Raw genomic sequence first — 18044 nt, 5'->3', positions numbered from 1 at the left:
CTGAACTGGCTATTTCCAGTTCATGTGCCTGCATGCAGAGTTTTTGACTGTGGATAAGTGGTAAACCTAGACTAGAAGGAAGTGATTTGCCAGGTAAAACATTTGAAATGCTGCAAAAGTCACGAGCTAGGGATGCTGCCACTAGAAGTCTGGTGAACAGGAATACATTGTATAGCTAGAGTGTTGTTAAGAGAGTTAAATGAACTTTCAGAGGTAGAGAAAACACTACTTGGATAGTAATGTGTGATTGATGGCTTCTTTCTCAGCCATGGAGCTTGAGTTTCTTTCCATCTGTGGTAGGAAGCATGTTGGCAAATCTGTGTACTTCTAAACTACACCTGCAGAGTCCACAATGCAAAAATACAAATAACACAGGTTTCAGTAAAACTAAAATTATTAGAAGAACGTGCTCAAAGTCTTGCATGAGAAAGCTTAATTTTGGACAAGCAGCTCATATGTAACAGTGAACTAATGGTCTGCAGGGTATGGAGTAGTCCCCTCTAAGTCTCAGGGCTGGCAGGTGCTGTGGGCAGGACAGGGTGATGACCTGTGGTGATTCCTAGTGCTGCAAAGCTTCCCTTTAATTGCTGCTGTTTGCATGTAGCTCTTGGTTTAGCTGCTCTCTGCGTAAGCTGTGTTTTGTGCAATGAAACTGATTATATCCATAGCTTAAAAATAGCTTTGTTTTCTTTAGATAAAATGACATTAATATATTATCACTTCCCAATTTTTTTTGACATTGTGTGTTGAGATTTGCTGCAAAGGTCTGAAGTAATACAAGCTCAGTATTTTTTACTGTTATATGATGTGCCATGTAGGTCCTTAACTCTGTATTTATGCTCAAAGTTGATGGGGCGAGGGATTTGTTTATATTCTATTATTTTTACTACACCCACATGCTTTTCAGAACCAAAAGTTGCTAAGATACAGTGATGCTTGTAAGAAATGTTGGATTAGATTTTGATGGTTAAAGCACTGTCTTTACAGTTAGACCACAAAATATTGTCTTGAGCTGGACAGTGTGTAACCCTGGGCATGCATCTGCCTGGTGACCAGAGGGTGAGAGCTGTGCCATGCTGAGCCTCACCAGGATGGCTCCCAGTCCTCTGCCTTAGTGGCTTCTGTGCCCCCAGCATCCCCATGAGCTGCATGGGCAGTGGTTGTGTACCCCCGCCCCAGGAGTAATGGCAGTGGCTCCATCACCTTCCTGGTCAGTTTTGAATCTTCATGGTTTTTTACAGAGATGCCAACAGCCAGGTTTTAAGAGAAACACATCTCATTGAAGTTATCCTTGGATTGTAGTGCTCTTCATCTTAAAGATAATGTTAATTACTCTTGCAAAATGTGTTAAGAACTTTCTTTACCTGTCATCTGTTGGAATTTTGCTACACTGAGTCTTTATTTTGCATTTAGATTAAACTGTTTATGTAAATGGTAGAGTATAAATATATTTCCCTTTCTTTCTTTCTCCAGAAATTTTATGAATAAGAATCAGAAGCCGGTGCTAACAGGCCAGCGGTTCAAAACTCGGAAGAGGGGTAGGTTGCATTAAATTTTTTGCTTTATTTTCTTCTTTGTTAAAATGACTAGAAACAGAGCAGGTGGAATGATTGAAAGTTCAGCTAAAAGATTTTTCTCTCCTTCTTTTCAGCCATGTTAAGACTGAAGATGTTACTTTTAACTAAGCTCTATGAATTCTATTATTTTCACTATATACCCTAGGACTTTATTTAAAATATGAGTTTATGAGCTATGAAGTCCTGTGGAGGCTTCAGTTAAAGATTAGATGCTAAATGAATTTATAATATATTTGCAGTGAATAAAGAAAACTTGTCAGATGTTTGGTTTGGGTGTTTCTTAAAATGTCCTTTTCAACTAAGAAAGCAAAATATGAGCTTTTATTTAAAGGTTGTATAAAGAAAATGACCTGTGACTTTTTGGTTTGATTTTCATTTTTACTTCTTTGACTCAAATCAATGCCATGTCTGTAAGTGAACCTTTCTTATCTAAAAAGGAATTTTTTCACCTTCCTTCCCCATGAGATGGTCAGATCATCTCACTGGCCCTGCTTTCAGGTCAGAAGGAGGTCAGGAACTTCCTCTTTTCACAAATATTTGTTTCTCCTGTGTTAGGGTAGTCTTTTTTTTAATTGTTTTTTAAATAAAACAATTGTGTGAGTCCCAATTTACTCATTGTGATACTGATTTTCTGTAAACATGACCAACACTTTGTTTCATGAAGTACAGTAGAGCGTCCATTTTTAAAGAAAGCTGAGTGGTGCCGATTGTACCATCCAGGTATTCTGGCACAGCAGGTGTTATCCTAAATGCTCTCTCATACCACACTCAGAATTCGTTTGTTGCAGTTTAGGTAGCTGGGATGAATGCCCAACAGTCTGAGGCAGAGTGACAAAAACCATGCAATTAATTGTTTTATTCCCTTCCTGCTCCCCCACTAAAAAGGCAAAACCAAAAGTCTGGTTTGTGAAAAGAAGGATCGCATTCTTTGGTGATATAATAGTAGATTATTACAGCAGACACAGGTGGGGTTGCTATCTGTCATGAAACAGACTTTTTCCATCTTGATTTTCCTGTTTCTGATCAAAAGCTGACATGTCTTAAAAGCTTATCTAAACGTCTTGTGGCAGAAAATGTAAATATGAGCATTTCCTTAGTGTGGATGAGAGAAACAAGAGCGTTGGTAGCCTTTCTTAGAAAATTTCAAGTTCTATCATAAGTCTGAAGAGCTGAATGAGGAGTGTCTAGAGATCTAGGATGATCATGAAGCTTTGATAGGAATTGCAGTAGTTTGTGTCTGGCCAGTACTTGTGTTTATGGTGCTATATGTATGGAAATAAGAAAATTATCTAATAAAAAGTCAATATTAGCACCTTTATGTTACCTTGTTTGGCCCCTCTTCTTACTTCATGTTATCTTTTTTCTTCTTCAGAATTACAGTTGTGGGCCTTCTGTTGAAGTGATAAAATTAATTAAGGACAGGGCTATGAATGTACTTTGTGATTTTCTTAGAAGCGAAAGATAGGAAATAAGGATCTAGGAACATGCTGAAAATGAAAAGCTGTGTATGGCACTGCTGCAGTGGATATTGTGTGCATCACATCTGCAAGCTACACCTGCCTCTGCTAGCCCATGATTGGAGCTGTGCTCGTTTAGTAATTGTGCACTTGACAGCTCAACAGACTGTCACCCGTTGTTGGTGAGGGCTTCTTACTCACCCTCTTGTAATACATCAGCATATTCCCCTTCAGTATATTAGCTTGGTAGGAAAATGTTTCAATAAAATTATAAATCATTTTTCATGCAATGAATTCACCTCTTGTTCCTATGTAAATTTTTAGATTGTGATAGACAAGAAAATAATAGGATACTACAGATGAGAGGGAGACTTCTGGGGCAGGGGAAGAATCTATTTAAAATAGCTAAGAAATATTAATCATGGTATTTGTGTTTGTATTGAGCACTGTGTACCCATGATGCCAAGCATATAATACTTTCTAGTTTAGATGAGAACATCTTAAATTTTTAGGTAAAATACATTTGAAAAAATAAAACAGGAATATTTTTTTCAACTCTGAAAACAAAGGTCTGTCTTCTTGCTGATGTGTCATCAAGCATTTTAAATTTTATTTTTTACTTTTCAAATAATATTATTTGGCAATCCAAAAGAGAATAATTACATTCAGATGCTTGTTTATGGGTGGAACTGTGTTTCTTGTGCGCAAGTAAAACTGCCTGAAGTACACATACTGAAGTATTTATTTCAGTAAAACACTAGTTTGTTTCTTGGTTGGTTGGCTGCTTTGTTCTTTGTTTTGGGTTGGTTTTTCTTGAAGTTGGAGGAGAGCTGCAGCTGAGTGTTTGGTAACAGGTCTGGTGGCCTGGATGGGATTCCGGTAGTACGCGTCTCTGTGGGCATTTCCCTGGAGCAAAGGCACCTACTTCAATTCCCCTCTCAACCTCCTGGTTTGTCCCTGATGGCTGTGCCCTGCAGATAGGACAGGTGGTTCCTCAAGACACAGACTCCAGGGTTTCACCACAGCCAAAGTCAAGATAACGTGGCTGACAGCCTGAACATCTCCAAGGACTGGTGTGAAGTAAAAGCCTGGGAAGAAGTCATTTGCAGTCCAGAGAAGGGGCATTATTGAGTAGTGTATTGGGTGGGAGCGTGATGGTGGAGAATCTAGGTTGGCCCTGTGTTTGTGTGCATCACTTCAGGGTGAGCTAGAGTTGGGAGCAGATGGGCTTGAGCATGTGTGGGTGTCCGTGGAGTTGTCTCAGTTTTGGTCTGAGGAGGTCAGATTTGGGGGATGGGGAAGCAGTCAATCCGTGTGGAGATTGGTAGTAGATTTAATAAGTCACAAAAAGCTCAGCATATCAGGGGATTTCTGGAAAATAAGGGGACACTACAGTTTTCCAGTACTTAGTGCTTGAGAGACAGTCCTTGAACTGCAGCTGGCTGTGTGCTGCCAGGCTCCTTGAAAGGACAAGTGGACTAATCCCCTGAGCTTCCCAGTGGCCTGGGACACTGAGTGGAAGGGACTGCTTTATGTCTTCCAGGTGCAATTGCTGTGGAAGGAGGGGATGCTTTGGAAGTGGAGGGGAATGTGCAAGTGATGTACTGAAGGTGCTAGAATGAGTGTTGCCCGGGTACATGCAGCAGAGGAGAGAGAACTTTTCTGTATGAGAAATACAAAAGCTATGAAAAGTAGGAATTGTCTGTAAAATAGTTATTCAGTTGAGGTAGAAAGGAAGAGATTAGGGAAGAGAGGCTGTTAAAAAGCAAGGTCTCTTGTTTAAGGCCTGGGATGAAAAGCTGCAGTATGAGTAGAAAGGAACAGGAGCCTGCAGCCAGAGGATGCACAAAGGCCAGAACTCACAAAAGTCTGCAAAAGTTGCAGCTGGCATGTTTCAGACTGCATTAGCACGTTTAGAAGAAATTTAACCAATCCTCAATTATTTTAGTAAGTAAAAATCTCTGAATATTTTCCAGTTTTTCAAGAAATCGTATCAGTGTTTGTGTCAGAAGGTGATAACAACCTCGGGTATGAGTGCACAGAACAGCTTGCAATTTTGTTTCTGAAGTTCAAAGTTATTTTAACAGTAACAGGCATTTCATTTGTTCCCTTTTATAAAGGCAGGGCGAGTTTGCTTAAGAAGGTTCGAGTGGCCAGGGTAAGCTGTTAACTGCGTGGGCAAAGAGGCAGCAGGAGGTATGGGTAAATCTGCATAAGAGTTAGCTGGAGGTTGCAGTTGTGACTAATGACCTTGACACAGGGACATTTTCTGGGAGTCAGGCTGGGCCTTAATTGAATTCAACAAGAGACAGCTGTGGAAAATGCAGTGTGAGTGCTGTGTTCCTAGTGCTGCTTAGGTCTGTGAATATAAAAGATAAATGCTTTGTTACATTGTGTTGCCTTAAATGTTTATACAAAAACTAGTTTTATTAATAACTCAATCTGCTATTTTTCCTGAAGAGTCTTTTTGAAAATATTTTAGTTATGTTACTATAGTTTTTAAAATAAAAATAGCAAGAGATGAAAAATTAAATGTTCATACAGTGAGATTATGGACTCATAGCTTGGCATTCCCTTTATTCTGCTCTCAGAGCAAGAGAAGAGTATGAAGTTTGAAAACAATAGTTGCTTTTCCTCTATTTATATATTCCCATATGTTTATATGTGTTTTGGTGTTGGGAGATGATGAGGAGAGGGGAAGCAAGGGTAAACACTGCAGAATTTCCAGAAATTATACAAGCCAAACAAACTTCTGGTGTGCTGACCAGAATGAGAAGAGTATTTTAGGTGCCATGGTCCTTTCAATTGCTGACTGATACAGGATTTTAACAAGTTTTAAAACTGACACTCTCTCTCCTTCTTCTGTCTCTCTGTTTCAGATGAAAAGGAGAAATTTGAACCCACAGTCTTCAGGGATACAATTGTCCAAGGCCTCAATGAAGCTGGGAATGACCTGGAGGCTATAGCCAAGTTTCTGGATGCAGCAGGCTCACGACTTGATTATCGCCGCTATGCTGACACACTCTTTGATATTTTGGTAGCTGGCAGCATGTTAGGTAACCTGCAGAATATCTGACAGAGAATTTTGATGATCAGCCTTGCTTGCTTCTTTTAAGATGCTGTCTTCCTCTACTGTGGAAATTACAGCCTGTATTACATTTTCACTGCTTGCATCTCATATCATAGCACTGTTTGTTGTTTGTTATACAGTAACACCTCGGTACTTTCTGGATACTGCTCTGAGAAGCCTTCAGTCTGAGCTAAACCAGCATATAATTGGAACAGCAAAGAGAATGAGAGATGCTAACTAGGGGAAACAGAAAGATTTATTAGCATAAAAAGGTGCCCTCCATGTTAAGAGCTGCTGCAAATCTTGCTTTGTAGGTGTTGTAACAAAAGGTAGCACAGAGAAGTGAAGGATAATGAGGTGTGCTTTGTGGGTGTTCCTGGGGCTTTTCTACCAGGTATCACTGGCAGCTTCTGGCAAAAACATACTTTTCACTTTCCTCTTTATTTTGAGTAAGTTATCTCGTTTTACTGGTCACAGTGCTTTGACTCCTGTTTCCTGTTCTTTGGTATGTAAGAAGAAAAGATGTTTTTGTAAGAGTTGAGGTAATGCAGGAAGCAGCAGCTAGTGGAAATTCCTGGGAAAAAAACTCTCAGCAAAATAAGCCAGTGTTTTGAATGTTTACATGAGCTTTACATGAGCTGACCCATTAGAGGGGTTAGCAGGGTGTTCCAAGTACTCAGATTACTAACACAGTGCTAATACTTTTCTCTTTGGGAAGGATTTACATTATTGTGGTGTTTAAAATAAGAATTAAAATAATGTGTAACGGTTGTGCTCCAACCCATAGTTGTTTGATCACTCTCAGCATTCTCAAGACCAACTGAGATTCCTTAGGTGAGCTGAATCACCCAGTCCTGTGAGGACTGTGTGACCTACAGTGCAGCATATCAGCCAGTTATTCCTTCTGTCATGTGCCACCACATCTTAGCAAAGTTTGGTCTGTCTTTGTTTCTCCCTCTCCCCTGCTAACTGTTACCGTGGCCTTTTGCCTCAGTGATATTAATGTAAGACTTACTAGACTTATTATATCTTACATTCTTTAAAGTAAGAAATTATTCCTTGCCTTTTTTTTTTCCTGCTTTCTTACAGCTCCTGGAGGTACACGCATAGATGACAATGACAAGACCAAGATGACCAACCACTGTGTATTTTTTGCAGATGAAGATCATGATGCCATCCGAAATTATGCTCAGGTCAGTAAAGGCATAGCTGATTACTGTTTTCCATTTATGTGTCAAAAGGGATTACAGTGGAACATCTGCAGACTGTCTAGGCTGCACTGTGCTAGCTACAGACCAGTTTAAAATCCCATTAATCGCTAATCTGCCCTAACATACACATTTTAGCTAAGGAAATAGGATATTTAAGATAATCTGATCACAGTTGGCAGTTTTTTCTTTACAAAAAGCAGTCTTGCTTATCACAGTCTACCATTGGTTGAGTGTATTTGTAGTCACCATCCTTACTAATTTTGTTGACCTTTTCTGTGTGCAGACTGAAATATTTAGATGACCATATTTTGAGCAACATGCAACATGAGCGACATGTTCTGATACATGCACTGTATCAGAAATTCAGCTTTTATAAGCAATGGTGTGGCCAGCAGGATCAGAGCAGTGTACATCTCCCGGTACTCAGCACGGGTGAGGCCACACTTCAAATCCTGTGTTCAGTTTTGGGCCCTCACTACAAGAAAGACCTTGAGGTGCTGGAGAGGGTCCAGAGAAGGGCAATGGAGCTGGAGAAGATCTGGACCACAAGCCCTGTGAGCAGCAGCTGAGGGAGCTGGGGTTGTTTAGCCTGGGGGAAAGGAGACTCAGGGGAAACCTTATCACTCTACAATTCCCTGAAAGGAGGCTGTAGCCAGGTGGGGTTCAGTCTCTTCTCCCATGTAACAAGTCAGAGGATGAGAGGAGATGGCCTCAAGTTGTGCCAGGTGAAGTTTAGATGGATATCAGGAAAAATTTATTCACTGAAATAGTTGTCAAACATTGTAGTAGACTGCCTAGGGAAATGGTGGAGTCACCAGTCTCAGAGATATTTAAGAGGTCTGTAGACATGGTAGCCTAGGGCCATGGTTTAGTGGCACTTGGCACTGCTGGGTTAACAGTTGGACTCTGGTCTTAAAGGTTTTTCCCAACCGAAACAATCCTATGAAGTACATGAATGACAAAAAAATATAAAGCTCACGCCTCCAACCTTTAGTTGCATAACTTGTTAGGAGTTGGGCATATATTCCAAGAGCTTTCATTTCTCCTACATATGTGATGTATAATTTCTTCCTGCAAGAATAAGACTTGCATAAGTAGGGCTATGTGAAATGAATACAAAAAAACAGTGAACTCTAAAAGATTCTTGAACAGAAACTAACATTTCATAACTCCTTAATGCAAGGTAGTAATTATATGAGAAAGTACAGTAAGAATTCTATGGAAAGTTCAAAGCCACCATGCAATTCTGGATACCAGTAGGATTGCATAAAAATGCAATACCCTTGCAACTCCCATATGTCAAAACTGTTATTGTTAATTAAGTATGTATTTGTCTTTTTAAATCACTGGGTATTACTGGAATACTGGAGACAGCGACTAAAAGCTTAAAAGCTGCTGTTCCTGCTCAGGTGTTTAGGGTGATAAGTTCCTGGAAAGGTCCATAGTTGATTTTAAAAGTGCTGGGATCAAAATCTGGATTGGTAAAAAATGTTTGCTTAATAGCAGAAAGCTCCTTTAAAAAAACATCTTTAATAATCTAAATTAGTGAAATGTACTTATTTTTGGAAAGGGAGTCAATATTTCTTACACATCAGTTTTATCATCTCTTGAAAATAGTGTATTCTGCTTCAGGGAAGTCTCTGTTATCAGTAAATGCATTGATTCTGTCTTGAATTTTAATATTTTAACAATCTTTTGAACAAAAATTGGCACTGCCAGTCCTCCAAGGAGAAATTTAAAGTAAAAGATTGCATGTTGAAAAATGGAAAGGAGGGCTTCACCTCAGGATTTGAAGGAGTGGAATTTTCAATGGATTCTCTGCACTTCAAACCAAAAGCCACCAAAATAAATTAACATTTTGTGATTATTGTCTGAAGAGTTGTGTCCTTTTATTGACCTTGTGCATAATGCAAACTAGAGCTCTTACTGTATTATGAAAATATGGAGTTAGTCTAAAATAGTATTTAGATCTTTTTTTTATCTAGAAGATACCTAGAAGGTAATTTCTTACTCTGTCTCCCAAGTAGTTTGTGGCTGGGGTTTTTTTGTGGATTTAGTTATGGAAATGATTGAAAGTGAAAAGTCTTCAAGTCAAAAGACTGAAGTTAGTACTGATATTTTAGCAGATTATTTGCATATGAAGTCATGCTTCTGTCATTTACAGAGACTTTAAAAATATGCAGAATTTTGTTTGGAAATATTAACAAGAATCTTGCTTTTTCATCTTTATCTCATTTTGTTAGGATTCTATGTGTCTCTACTTCTCAGTATGGCCACACTTGATTTTCCACTTTTTCTGAGCCAAAATACTACCAGTTAAGATGTTTGGATATGTTTTATATTATGGACAGTGAATTGAAGCTTTCTAAACCTAATTTTCCTTCCTTCCCCATCCAGTGTAGCAATAATGTCATTTGTTCCCCACATAAACCTTTTTACCTGTGATAGTGAGTCATATGCTTTGTGCCTTGGTACAGCAGTGCAAGTGATGATTTGTTTATTTAGTTTCTTATCTCTTCCTTCTTCACCTTGAATGAGCTCTGCACCTGTGCTGCTTCTGGTTTCATAATCTGTGGTTGCATGATGGGAAACAAATGGTCAAAGCTGGAGAACAAGTGGTTCCAATAATATAATTGCTTTAGAAGCTTTGGCAAATGTTCTTCCTGTCTCTGACAGTAGTGTGTTTTGTTGTAAACATTTATGTTAGTTGATTTGCCAAGATATTGCATCTTTTGAAGATGCCCAGCATCCTTACTCCTTCAGCCTGCAGCTGAGAGCTTCCCCAGGGCTGCATTATTGGGGGAAGGGTGCAGTTACCCTCCTTTGCCTCCTCTCCCTTGCTTTTATCTATGGATATGGTGAAAAGCAGAGAAGGAAAAAAATTTTGAAAAATATGAAAAGATTGGGAGAATTTATTGCCGTTTCATTCAAGCATTGCTCTATGAAGCAAGAATCACAAAATTGAGGGAAGGGCATTTCGTGCTCTCCATGTGGCAGACAACACTAGAGAAATATCATTTTGCAAGCTGCTTATTTCCCTTTACTTTTTTTGTAAAGAAGGATGGCTGTAATTGTTAGACTTTTTAAGTTAATCTGTGTTTATCTCTAGGTCTTCAATAAACTTATCAGGAGATACAAATATTTGGAGAAAGCATTTGAAGATGAAATCAAAAAGGTAATGTTAATTCCATCTTTACTGGAATGATAATATTTTACTATGTTTCTCATATAATTGTATATGTACAAATGCGATGCTGCTAGGTGTTTTATTTAGCTCTACTGGAAAAGAGGATGGAACCTACAGGAGGTAGCTTTACTCTGCAAATTCAGCTCTGTGGGAATACTGCAGGAAGCACTTGATGTAGCATATTTCTGAATTAATGAATCCTTTGGTTGCTGTGACCAAACTCACTTTCTTCTTCCAGACTTTTTTGTGCAAAAGTTTGATACACTTTGGGGTATACCTCTTAATGAGAGGTGGTATTACTGTCCTGCAAATAGAACATCTCTCTGTTTTTTCCCAGAGAATAAATACAAATCTGCTATGCAGAATGTCTCTTGATATGAGTATTAAACCACTCCTGCACTGTGGAACGATTCCCAGCCCCAAGTTTTTTGTATATGTGTAAGAGAAAGGCAAATCCTGAGCGCTCTGCCACTGGGGAGCCTGTTAGACTGTAGTGGCTATTTGTGGATACCGTTTTGTTTTGTGATGCTGAATTCTAAGGAGACAGGAAAAGGATAAAAATTTTTGAAAAACAATGTACAGATTTATTTTGTCTATTTTGAGTTCCTAGTAACAGATGTAAATATCTGTTTCTAATGGCCTGAATAAGTAATAAACACTGTACTGTTCTGTAACTTAACAGGCATGCTGGTGGTGGTGAAACCTGTCCCATGACTAAAGTATCATGTTTGTTAAACATAAAAATGTTTCCATATTATTTAAACATTAGAAAGGTTGCTGTAAGGGTCAAATGAGGGCACATTTGGAGCTTGGTACCTCACCAGCACTTCTTGTGCCTGAATTAATTTGGCTTTGATTTATACATTCTTGCTCATACAGGAAATTATTTTTACACTTGTGGCCAGCATGCCTATCAACTGATGCTGATTACTCAGTACATCATTCTAAAGACCTAAATTTACCTCTATCCCCACACAAATCTAATGTTCCTGCTGTTAATTACTGTAATCACTGACATGAGAAGCGCTGACTCACAGCATTCAAGTTTCAGAGAGTGCTCAGCATATTAAGTAAATGCCATGTCAATTCAAGCCGCCTCCGCTCATTTCTGTAACTTGCTTGGCTTTGCATCCTCTTAAGCTTCCAAAAATTCACTTTGCACTCTTAGTGACAAGATGAGACTATGGCACCTTCACTGCCATTGCCCATATAGCCCTTGAGGACTACTTATAGGTGCCTTTTGCTTACCTTCTCCTTCCCCCTGCCTGTGTGAATCCACAAAGTGGCTGTTTTCTCATTTATGAGGCTGCAGGGTTTTTAACCACTTAATCCTTTAATCCCTGCATGCTGTAATTTGTACAGGAGTAGCTGCCCGTGGAGGTCCAGAAGGTGGACACCTGGTTTCCAGAAAGTGTTTCTGTTAAACAGAAAGATGGCTGCAGTTATTCAGTGGTTTGATATGTAAGAGAGTGACTTGCTGATATTTTTTTTGTGGATCATTGTCCCAGCAATGGAAGTGATGTTTCTGGCAGACTCATTAGGCAGATGGAGCACTTGGGGGAAAATTAGCTCTTCTCATAGAAAAAGGCATGCCAAAAAAACCAAGGCAATACCAGCAGTTTCACAATAAAGAAACAGATGCTGTCAGTGGGACTTTTCTTTCAAGAGAGATTATCTTAGCAGTATTTGCGCAAGTATTTGCTTTATGTCTTCTAGATCACAACTTTCTCATTAGGACATTATTTTCTACCACCTTCCCCTTTTTCTCTGCTTCTAGCTTTCAGTTGCTTTATTTCTTAACTCTGTCTCCTCAAAATTGACAGTTACTCATTTTTCTAATGGAATCAGCAAACCATATATCTAAAGTTTTACATCTAAATTATTTTGTGCAACCAGTTTCAACAGACAATGTTTAGATGCATTGCTCACTTGCTGTGTTTTGATGTAGCCACTTTAAGTTCATATGAGCATGGCCCAACGTACTGACATAGTACATTGCCATTTTGCAATAATTTCAGTAAAATTCTAAATTCCAAACTTGTGTTCTTCTTTCTCTACGTATGTATTTCCTTGGATGAAGAATGCAGTTATTTTCTGTTTAGTATGTTTGCATGTTTAGGTAATTTTCTGTATAAACTTTTTAATATCAGAATTGGGATAAAGTACAAATAATTTTTTTTGTCTTAACAGTGGTAAATACTACTGAGTCATAAGAGGATGTCTGAAGTGCTGGGAGATGTTGTGACGTTCATTATTTGTGTTCCTATTTTCCTAATGAAAGAACTGTAAATTAAGCTAGGAATTAGGAAATAAGACGAGAATAACATTCTGAGATTGAAGAGGGAGTGAGCAGAAATGCTTTAAGTCAGCCAAGTGAAAGGCAAGACACAGTAGTAGATACCTGTTGTTTTATTATCTGCCTTCTCCATTGCTGACAATTCAGCTGTCTGCAGATGTGACAGACTGTCAGCAACAGGCCAGTTCAGATAATGAAGACATAAAAAGACACCACGCTCCCTGTGTGGGTAGAGTTCCTCAATTTTCACCATTTAAGATTTCTGGATCACAAGAGGTGATCAGAAGCACTTGTTTTTCTTGTGTGCTTTTTAATGTTGCATGAATGTGTTTATTTGTGTGCATCTTCTATGCCCAGAAATTGTGCTTAAAAGACTTTAATGACAAAAACAACTTGGAACATCACATCAGGCCTGGTCTTGTGCTTTTTATATATTCTGAATTTCTGCTTGTGTAGTTGGGAGTTCTTATAGATATCACAGAAATACAAAATAATGAGCCAGAGCTGCCCTTTTTATGCCTGGAATCAGTTTGTATCTGTATAACGAAAGCAGTAATGTCTGTGCTTGGCTAACAGCAGGGAAGCATTAGCTTGGAGAATGTTCTGTGGGTGGTTGGGAGCTATTCTGAAGTATCTTGGATGTTTTGTGACTTCCCTACTGAGGTTTCTAATTGTGATGCTAAAAGAAGAGTGCTTAAATTAATCAGCAATAAAAATCTGAAGTAACGACGTTGAACTGAAATTTAGGTTCTGTTTCATGGGGTTTAAAATGGATTTATGAAAGATTTGGGTTTTCCTATCACCCAGGCTCCCACTAAACTATGTTTCAGAACTGCTGGAAAGTATGGAATAGCACCCTTAAGCAGCAGAAAAGGCCAAGTCTAGGTTTGAGCTGCTTTTGAAAAATATCAGTTAAACAAAAATTAGGCAAGTAGCACAAACAATACTTCAATTATCAAGGGATGTGTAGAAGATACACATCCCTTTTTGCACAAAAGTTCTGTTTAAAACAGACTTTTATACAAATTTGTATAACTGTTCATGATTTACACATTACTGATGAAAGGATGGAGGTTGGAGCTCAGAAGTATATCAAAACCTGGTCTGTTACGTTAAAGCGGTCAGTGTGACCACTTTCTAATCAAAATCCTCATCTCTTGGTTATTTAGAAGCAGAAGAAAAAATATTTAAGTGGGGTGCACAGAAATCTGAAGCTGTTTCCTCTTTATTTACAGTCTCAGGATTTCCAGGAAATAGGTCTAATTCTGATTTTTTTTTTCTTGTGCAGATCTCATTTTAGTACAGTATTATTGATAAAGCTTGTATAAAGAAAGCTTTAAATCCACAGGCTTCCAGTACACACTAGGATTATATTGATTTTCCCTAAGAATGTTCTGTTTTCCTTTAAATGTGGCCCTGGAGTTCCTTTGCCTACACCATTATACACACCAGCTAGTTGCTGCATTTGGAAATACAGCACACCATTTGTTTCTCAGTTATATATTTAGAAATAGTAACTCCATTCTTCTGCATCCCAAATTGTCATGCATTTTGTGGTTGAGCCACAGTTTGCTGAAATAAAATTACACCTTGAGATTTGGTAGTTTCATAATTGTTATTTTATGCTAAAAGTATGTGTTGCAATCATTTGGCTAAAGCCCACTGAAAAAAATAAAAATTCAGAGTGATGTCTGTGGCTGAGTCATTCAGTCCTGTGTAAGCTGTAATTTAAAGCTGATGTTCTTATGTAAGTCCTACTGTATGAATGAGGTTTTTTTTCGGTTCTATTCACTGATGCAGAGCAGAACTATTCATAAAACACTGCATGAGATTTAATAACTTCATTAGTTACCTGGACTTTTAAAACCTCACTGCATTCAGAAAGTTTTACGTTTGTTGATAAACTGCTTGGATAGCTCAGAGAAGATCTCTCACTGCCCATGGGAACAAACAAGGACAGAGATATGGGTCATAGTCTGTCCCTTTGTATGGGTAGAATCTGATAATTAAGAAATACCCTAATGTGGAAACCTGGTGAAAATTTTCTATCAAAACAAACTGTTTTGCTTGAATTGCATTTGTTGCTCATGTGGAAAGCAAAAAAGAGTGTCCTGACAGCAGAAGGTCAGGACATCCTTTTGGAGAGGTGCCATCTTATGAAGAAAAAAATGAGTATTCTTTTTAACTGCAGAAAATTGTATCTGCAGTACTTTTTTTTCCCTTCTTCTGTGGCGATGGTGAATTTGTAAGCTAGCATCTGATGGAATCAGCAGCTTTTTGCACTGAATGAAGCTGTCCTTTGTCTCACCTCTTTTTTTCTCATCACCCATATTGTGATCACTAACAACACGTTAAGAAAACATTATTGTTAACAGTAATGCCATTGACAAAATCTCATTCTGCATGGCTTTTTTTTCCTGATATAAAAGAAAAAGGGCACTATGTACTTCATCAATATGCTCTCAAGTCAATAATTTTAACATATGAAATAAAAAATTTTAAAATAGACTTAATTGCCAGTTTTAGAATTAAAAGGTGTATATGTAGTTCAGATCTTCCAAGATGATGAAATTTGTAATTTTTTCTCAAGCTATTTGTTTTCTCTTGTAATTAGTACTGGGAATGGCAAGGTATTAAATCAGCCTGTGTTCATGTCTATCCTTTGTCAGCTTTATCAATAGTGTCTGAACTTGAAACATATTCTTTTTTTTTAGCCAGTAAAAAAATCTGTTGTAATTGTGCTGTGTTCCCTTCCCTAAAAGAAAACCAGGAAATTTTCCCATTCTTTTATTGTTTCCATGAGTGATAGTTTTTGAAAGCTAGAAAAGAAATTTTAACTCTCTGTGGCTGAGCTGGAAGTCTGAAGATGTGAATAGACAGGCTCCTGTCTGTCATCCTGTAATTTCTGTGTGTCTTAAGCCTGTGGCCAGTACTTTTTTTTTACACATGCATACATATATTTGAAGAAGACATGTTTTATACCTGACTAAGGCTGTATTCTTCACAGAATCATAGAATGGCTTAGGCTGGACCTTAAAGAATCGTGGAATGGCTTTGGACCTTAAAGACCATCTAGCTCTAAACCCCCTGCTATGGGCAGGGGCATGTTTTGCTAGACCAGGTTGCTCAGAGCTCTGTCCAACCTGGCCTTGGACACTGCCAGAGATGGGGCATCTACAACTTCTCTGGCAACCTATCCCAAAGCCTTGCCACCCTCACAGTAAAGATTTCTTTCTAATATCTAATCTAAACCATCTTTCTTTCAGTTTGAAGCCATCCCCCCTTTTCCTGTCAGTACCTGCTCTTGTAAATAGTCTCTCTACATCTTTTTTGTAGTCTCCCTTCAGGTACTGTCATATGTTCTTGGAGAAAGTGAAATTACAAGGATCAGTGAAATGACATTGTCATGCTTCTGGGTGGATTTTGATGTGATTGCTGTAATTTGTATTGAGACCTCTCAAGAAATAAGAAATAAAATTGATATTAATTACTACCTGTTGTCTCCCTGTGCCTCAAATAAATACTTTTTTTTTTCTTGTCTTGCTCACAGCTCCTGTTGTTTCTTAAAGCCTTTACTGAGACAGAGCAGACAAAACTGGCAATGCTTTCTGGCATCCTGTTAGCCAATGGGACTCTTCCTGCTACAATTTTAACAAGCCTCTTCACTGACAATATAGTCAAAGAAGGTAATGTTCCATATCTTTTCTTATCTTAGCTGTTTTATAGATGTATTGTATTGCAACATATTATATACGTTGCAGTAAAATGGAAGTTGGAAACTTGTGAACGTACAACAGAAGCAGTATTTTAAAGCAGAAGCACATACAGACAGCAGTGCCCAACATACTTTGTGAAATCTTGTAAGAGGCCAATCAGACAGAAAAAAACCCCACAAAAACAAACCCCAAATGATTTATGCATTTTTGGAAGTCACACTTGTGTATGCAAAATTGTAGAATTTATGTATTATTGTGGTACTATAAAGGTGTGGAATATGATATCTGTTCCTGAGATAGATCTGGCATTTCTTCAAGTGTTGCTAATGTCTTGTGAGTGAGAAGTGAGACAGATCCCATGTAGGCCAATGGATATTGCAGAAGAAAAATCAGTCCCTCATTTTGCCTTCATACTAATAGTGATCAGTGACTGATGAACTTCCTCTTGAATTTGTGTTAATTATATGATGAGTAAACAAGTACAACGCCTTTTTGAGATTATTTAAGGTTTTTGTTGTATATTTATAGCCACGTACCTTGGAGTCCTGATTTTACAACTGCTTGCTCAACAATTTCTTTCTCTGACAGTTGTATGCCTTTTTGAGATTTCTTTATTTAAGGATTTTGTTGTATATTTATAGCCATGTACCTTAGAGTCCTGATTTTACAACTGCTTGCTCAACAATTTCTTTCTCTAACAGTTGTAACTACCTGGCACAATTGCAAATGTACTGGTAGTGTTGAACACTTTTCATGACCTCTTTTTGGTTTTGTTAAAGAGTTGTATATTAGCTAAAATGTATTCTAATTTTCATTTTAAAAAAATATTCTAACTTCACATTCTCATTTGCAGCATGCTAACCATTACATTTGTTTTCTAAATGCTGCAGAAAGAAAAGCCACAGCTGCAGCTTTGCTCTGTCATCACTCATGGCTTTTGAAATCAGAATTAAACTAGGAAAAATCTCAAACAAAAGCACTAATCCATGTTTTTAGGATGATTGTCTGCAATGTGTTTAAATGAAAGTCTTCCTAGTTACGGGAAGACAAGAGGCATTGGAAAACCCAAATTTTTAAAAATCATGGAAATTGTTATATTTTAAGTTTAGCATTTTAAGAATACAGTTCTTACTTGCATTATGAATTTACATTTCTAGGAGCCCTAAACTTACATGTACTTTTAGTTCTTGGTTTATATATACTGAAAATGCATCCATGACAGCATTTGAGGAAAGGTTGTTTCGTCAGAATTTTTAAAAATCATGGAAATTTTTATATTTTAAATTTGCCATTTTAAGAATACAGTTCGTATTTGCATTATGAACTTACATTTCTAGGAGCCCTAAACTTTTGTCAGAGCTTACATATACTTTTAGTTCTTGGTTTATATACACTGAAAATGCATCCATGACAGCATTTGAGGAAAGGTTGTTTCGTCAGTATCCTGGAGTAGCTATCTTATGCAAGAATAATTGAAGATCCAAAGATAGTTTAAAAATTAGGATCAAAGCAAGGCAAAACAAGTAGATC

The 18044-nt window shown here is 37.9% G+C and overlaps 1 protein-coding gene across 1 annotated transcript in view; it reads left to right on the top strand.

The window, feature by feature from the left end:
- Positions 1 to 18044, top strand: part of BZW2 (basic leucine zipper and W2 domains 2) — a 55429-nt gene that overhangs the window by 19106 nt on the left and 18279 nt on the right. The window contains exons 2-6 of the mRNA XM_039703482.1: positions 1474 to 1538; positions 5914 to 6090; positions 7194 to 7297; positions 10425 to 10490; positions 16349 to 16484. Of these exons, the coding sequence (XP_039559416.1) occupies positions 1481 to 1538; positions 5914 to 6090; positions 7194 to 7297; positions 10425 to 10490; positions 16349 to 16484 (541 nt within the window). The 5' untranslated portion in view covers positions 1474 to 1480. The remainder of the gene's footprint in view (positions 1 to 1473; positions 1539 to 5913; positions 6091 to 7193; positions 7298 to 10424; positions 10491 to 16348; positions 16485 to 18044) is intronic.

Source organism: Passer montanus, unplaced genomic scaffold (genome assembly GCF_014805655.1).
Source record: "Passer montanus isolate IOZ18808 unplaced genomic scaffold, ASM1480565v1 scaffold10, whole genome shotgun sequence".
Classification (NCBI taxonomy): Eukaryota; Metazoa; Chordata; class Aves; order Passeriformes; family Passeridae; genus Passer; species Passer montanus.
The sequence above is the reverse complement of the archived record's forward strand: the minus strand, read 5'-3'. Positions and strand labels throughout refer to the sequence as shown.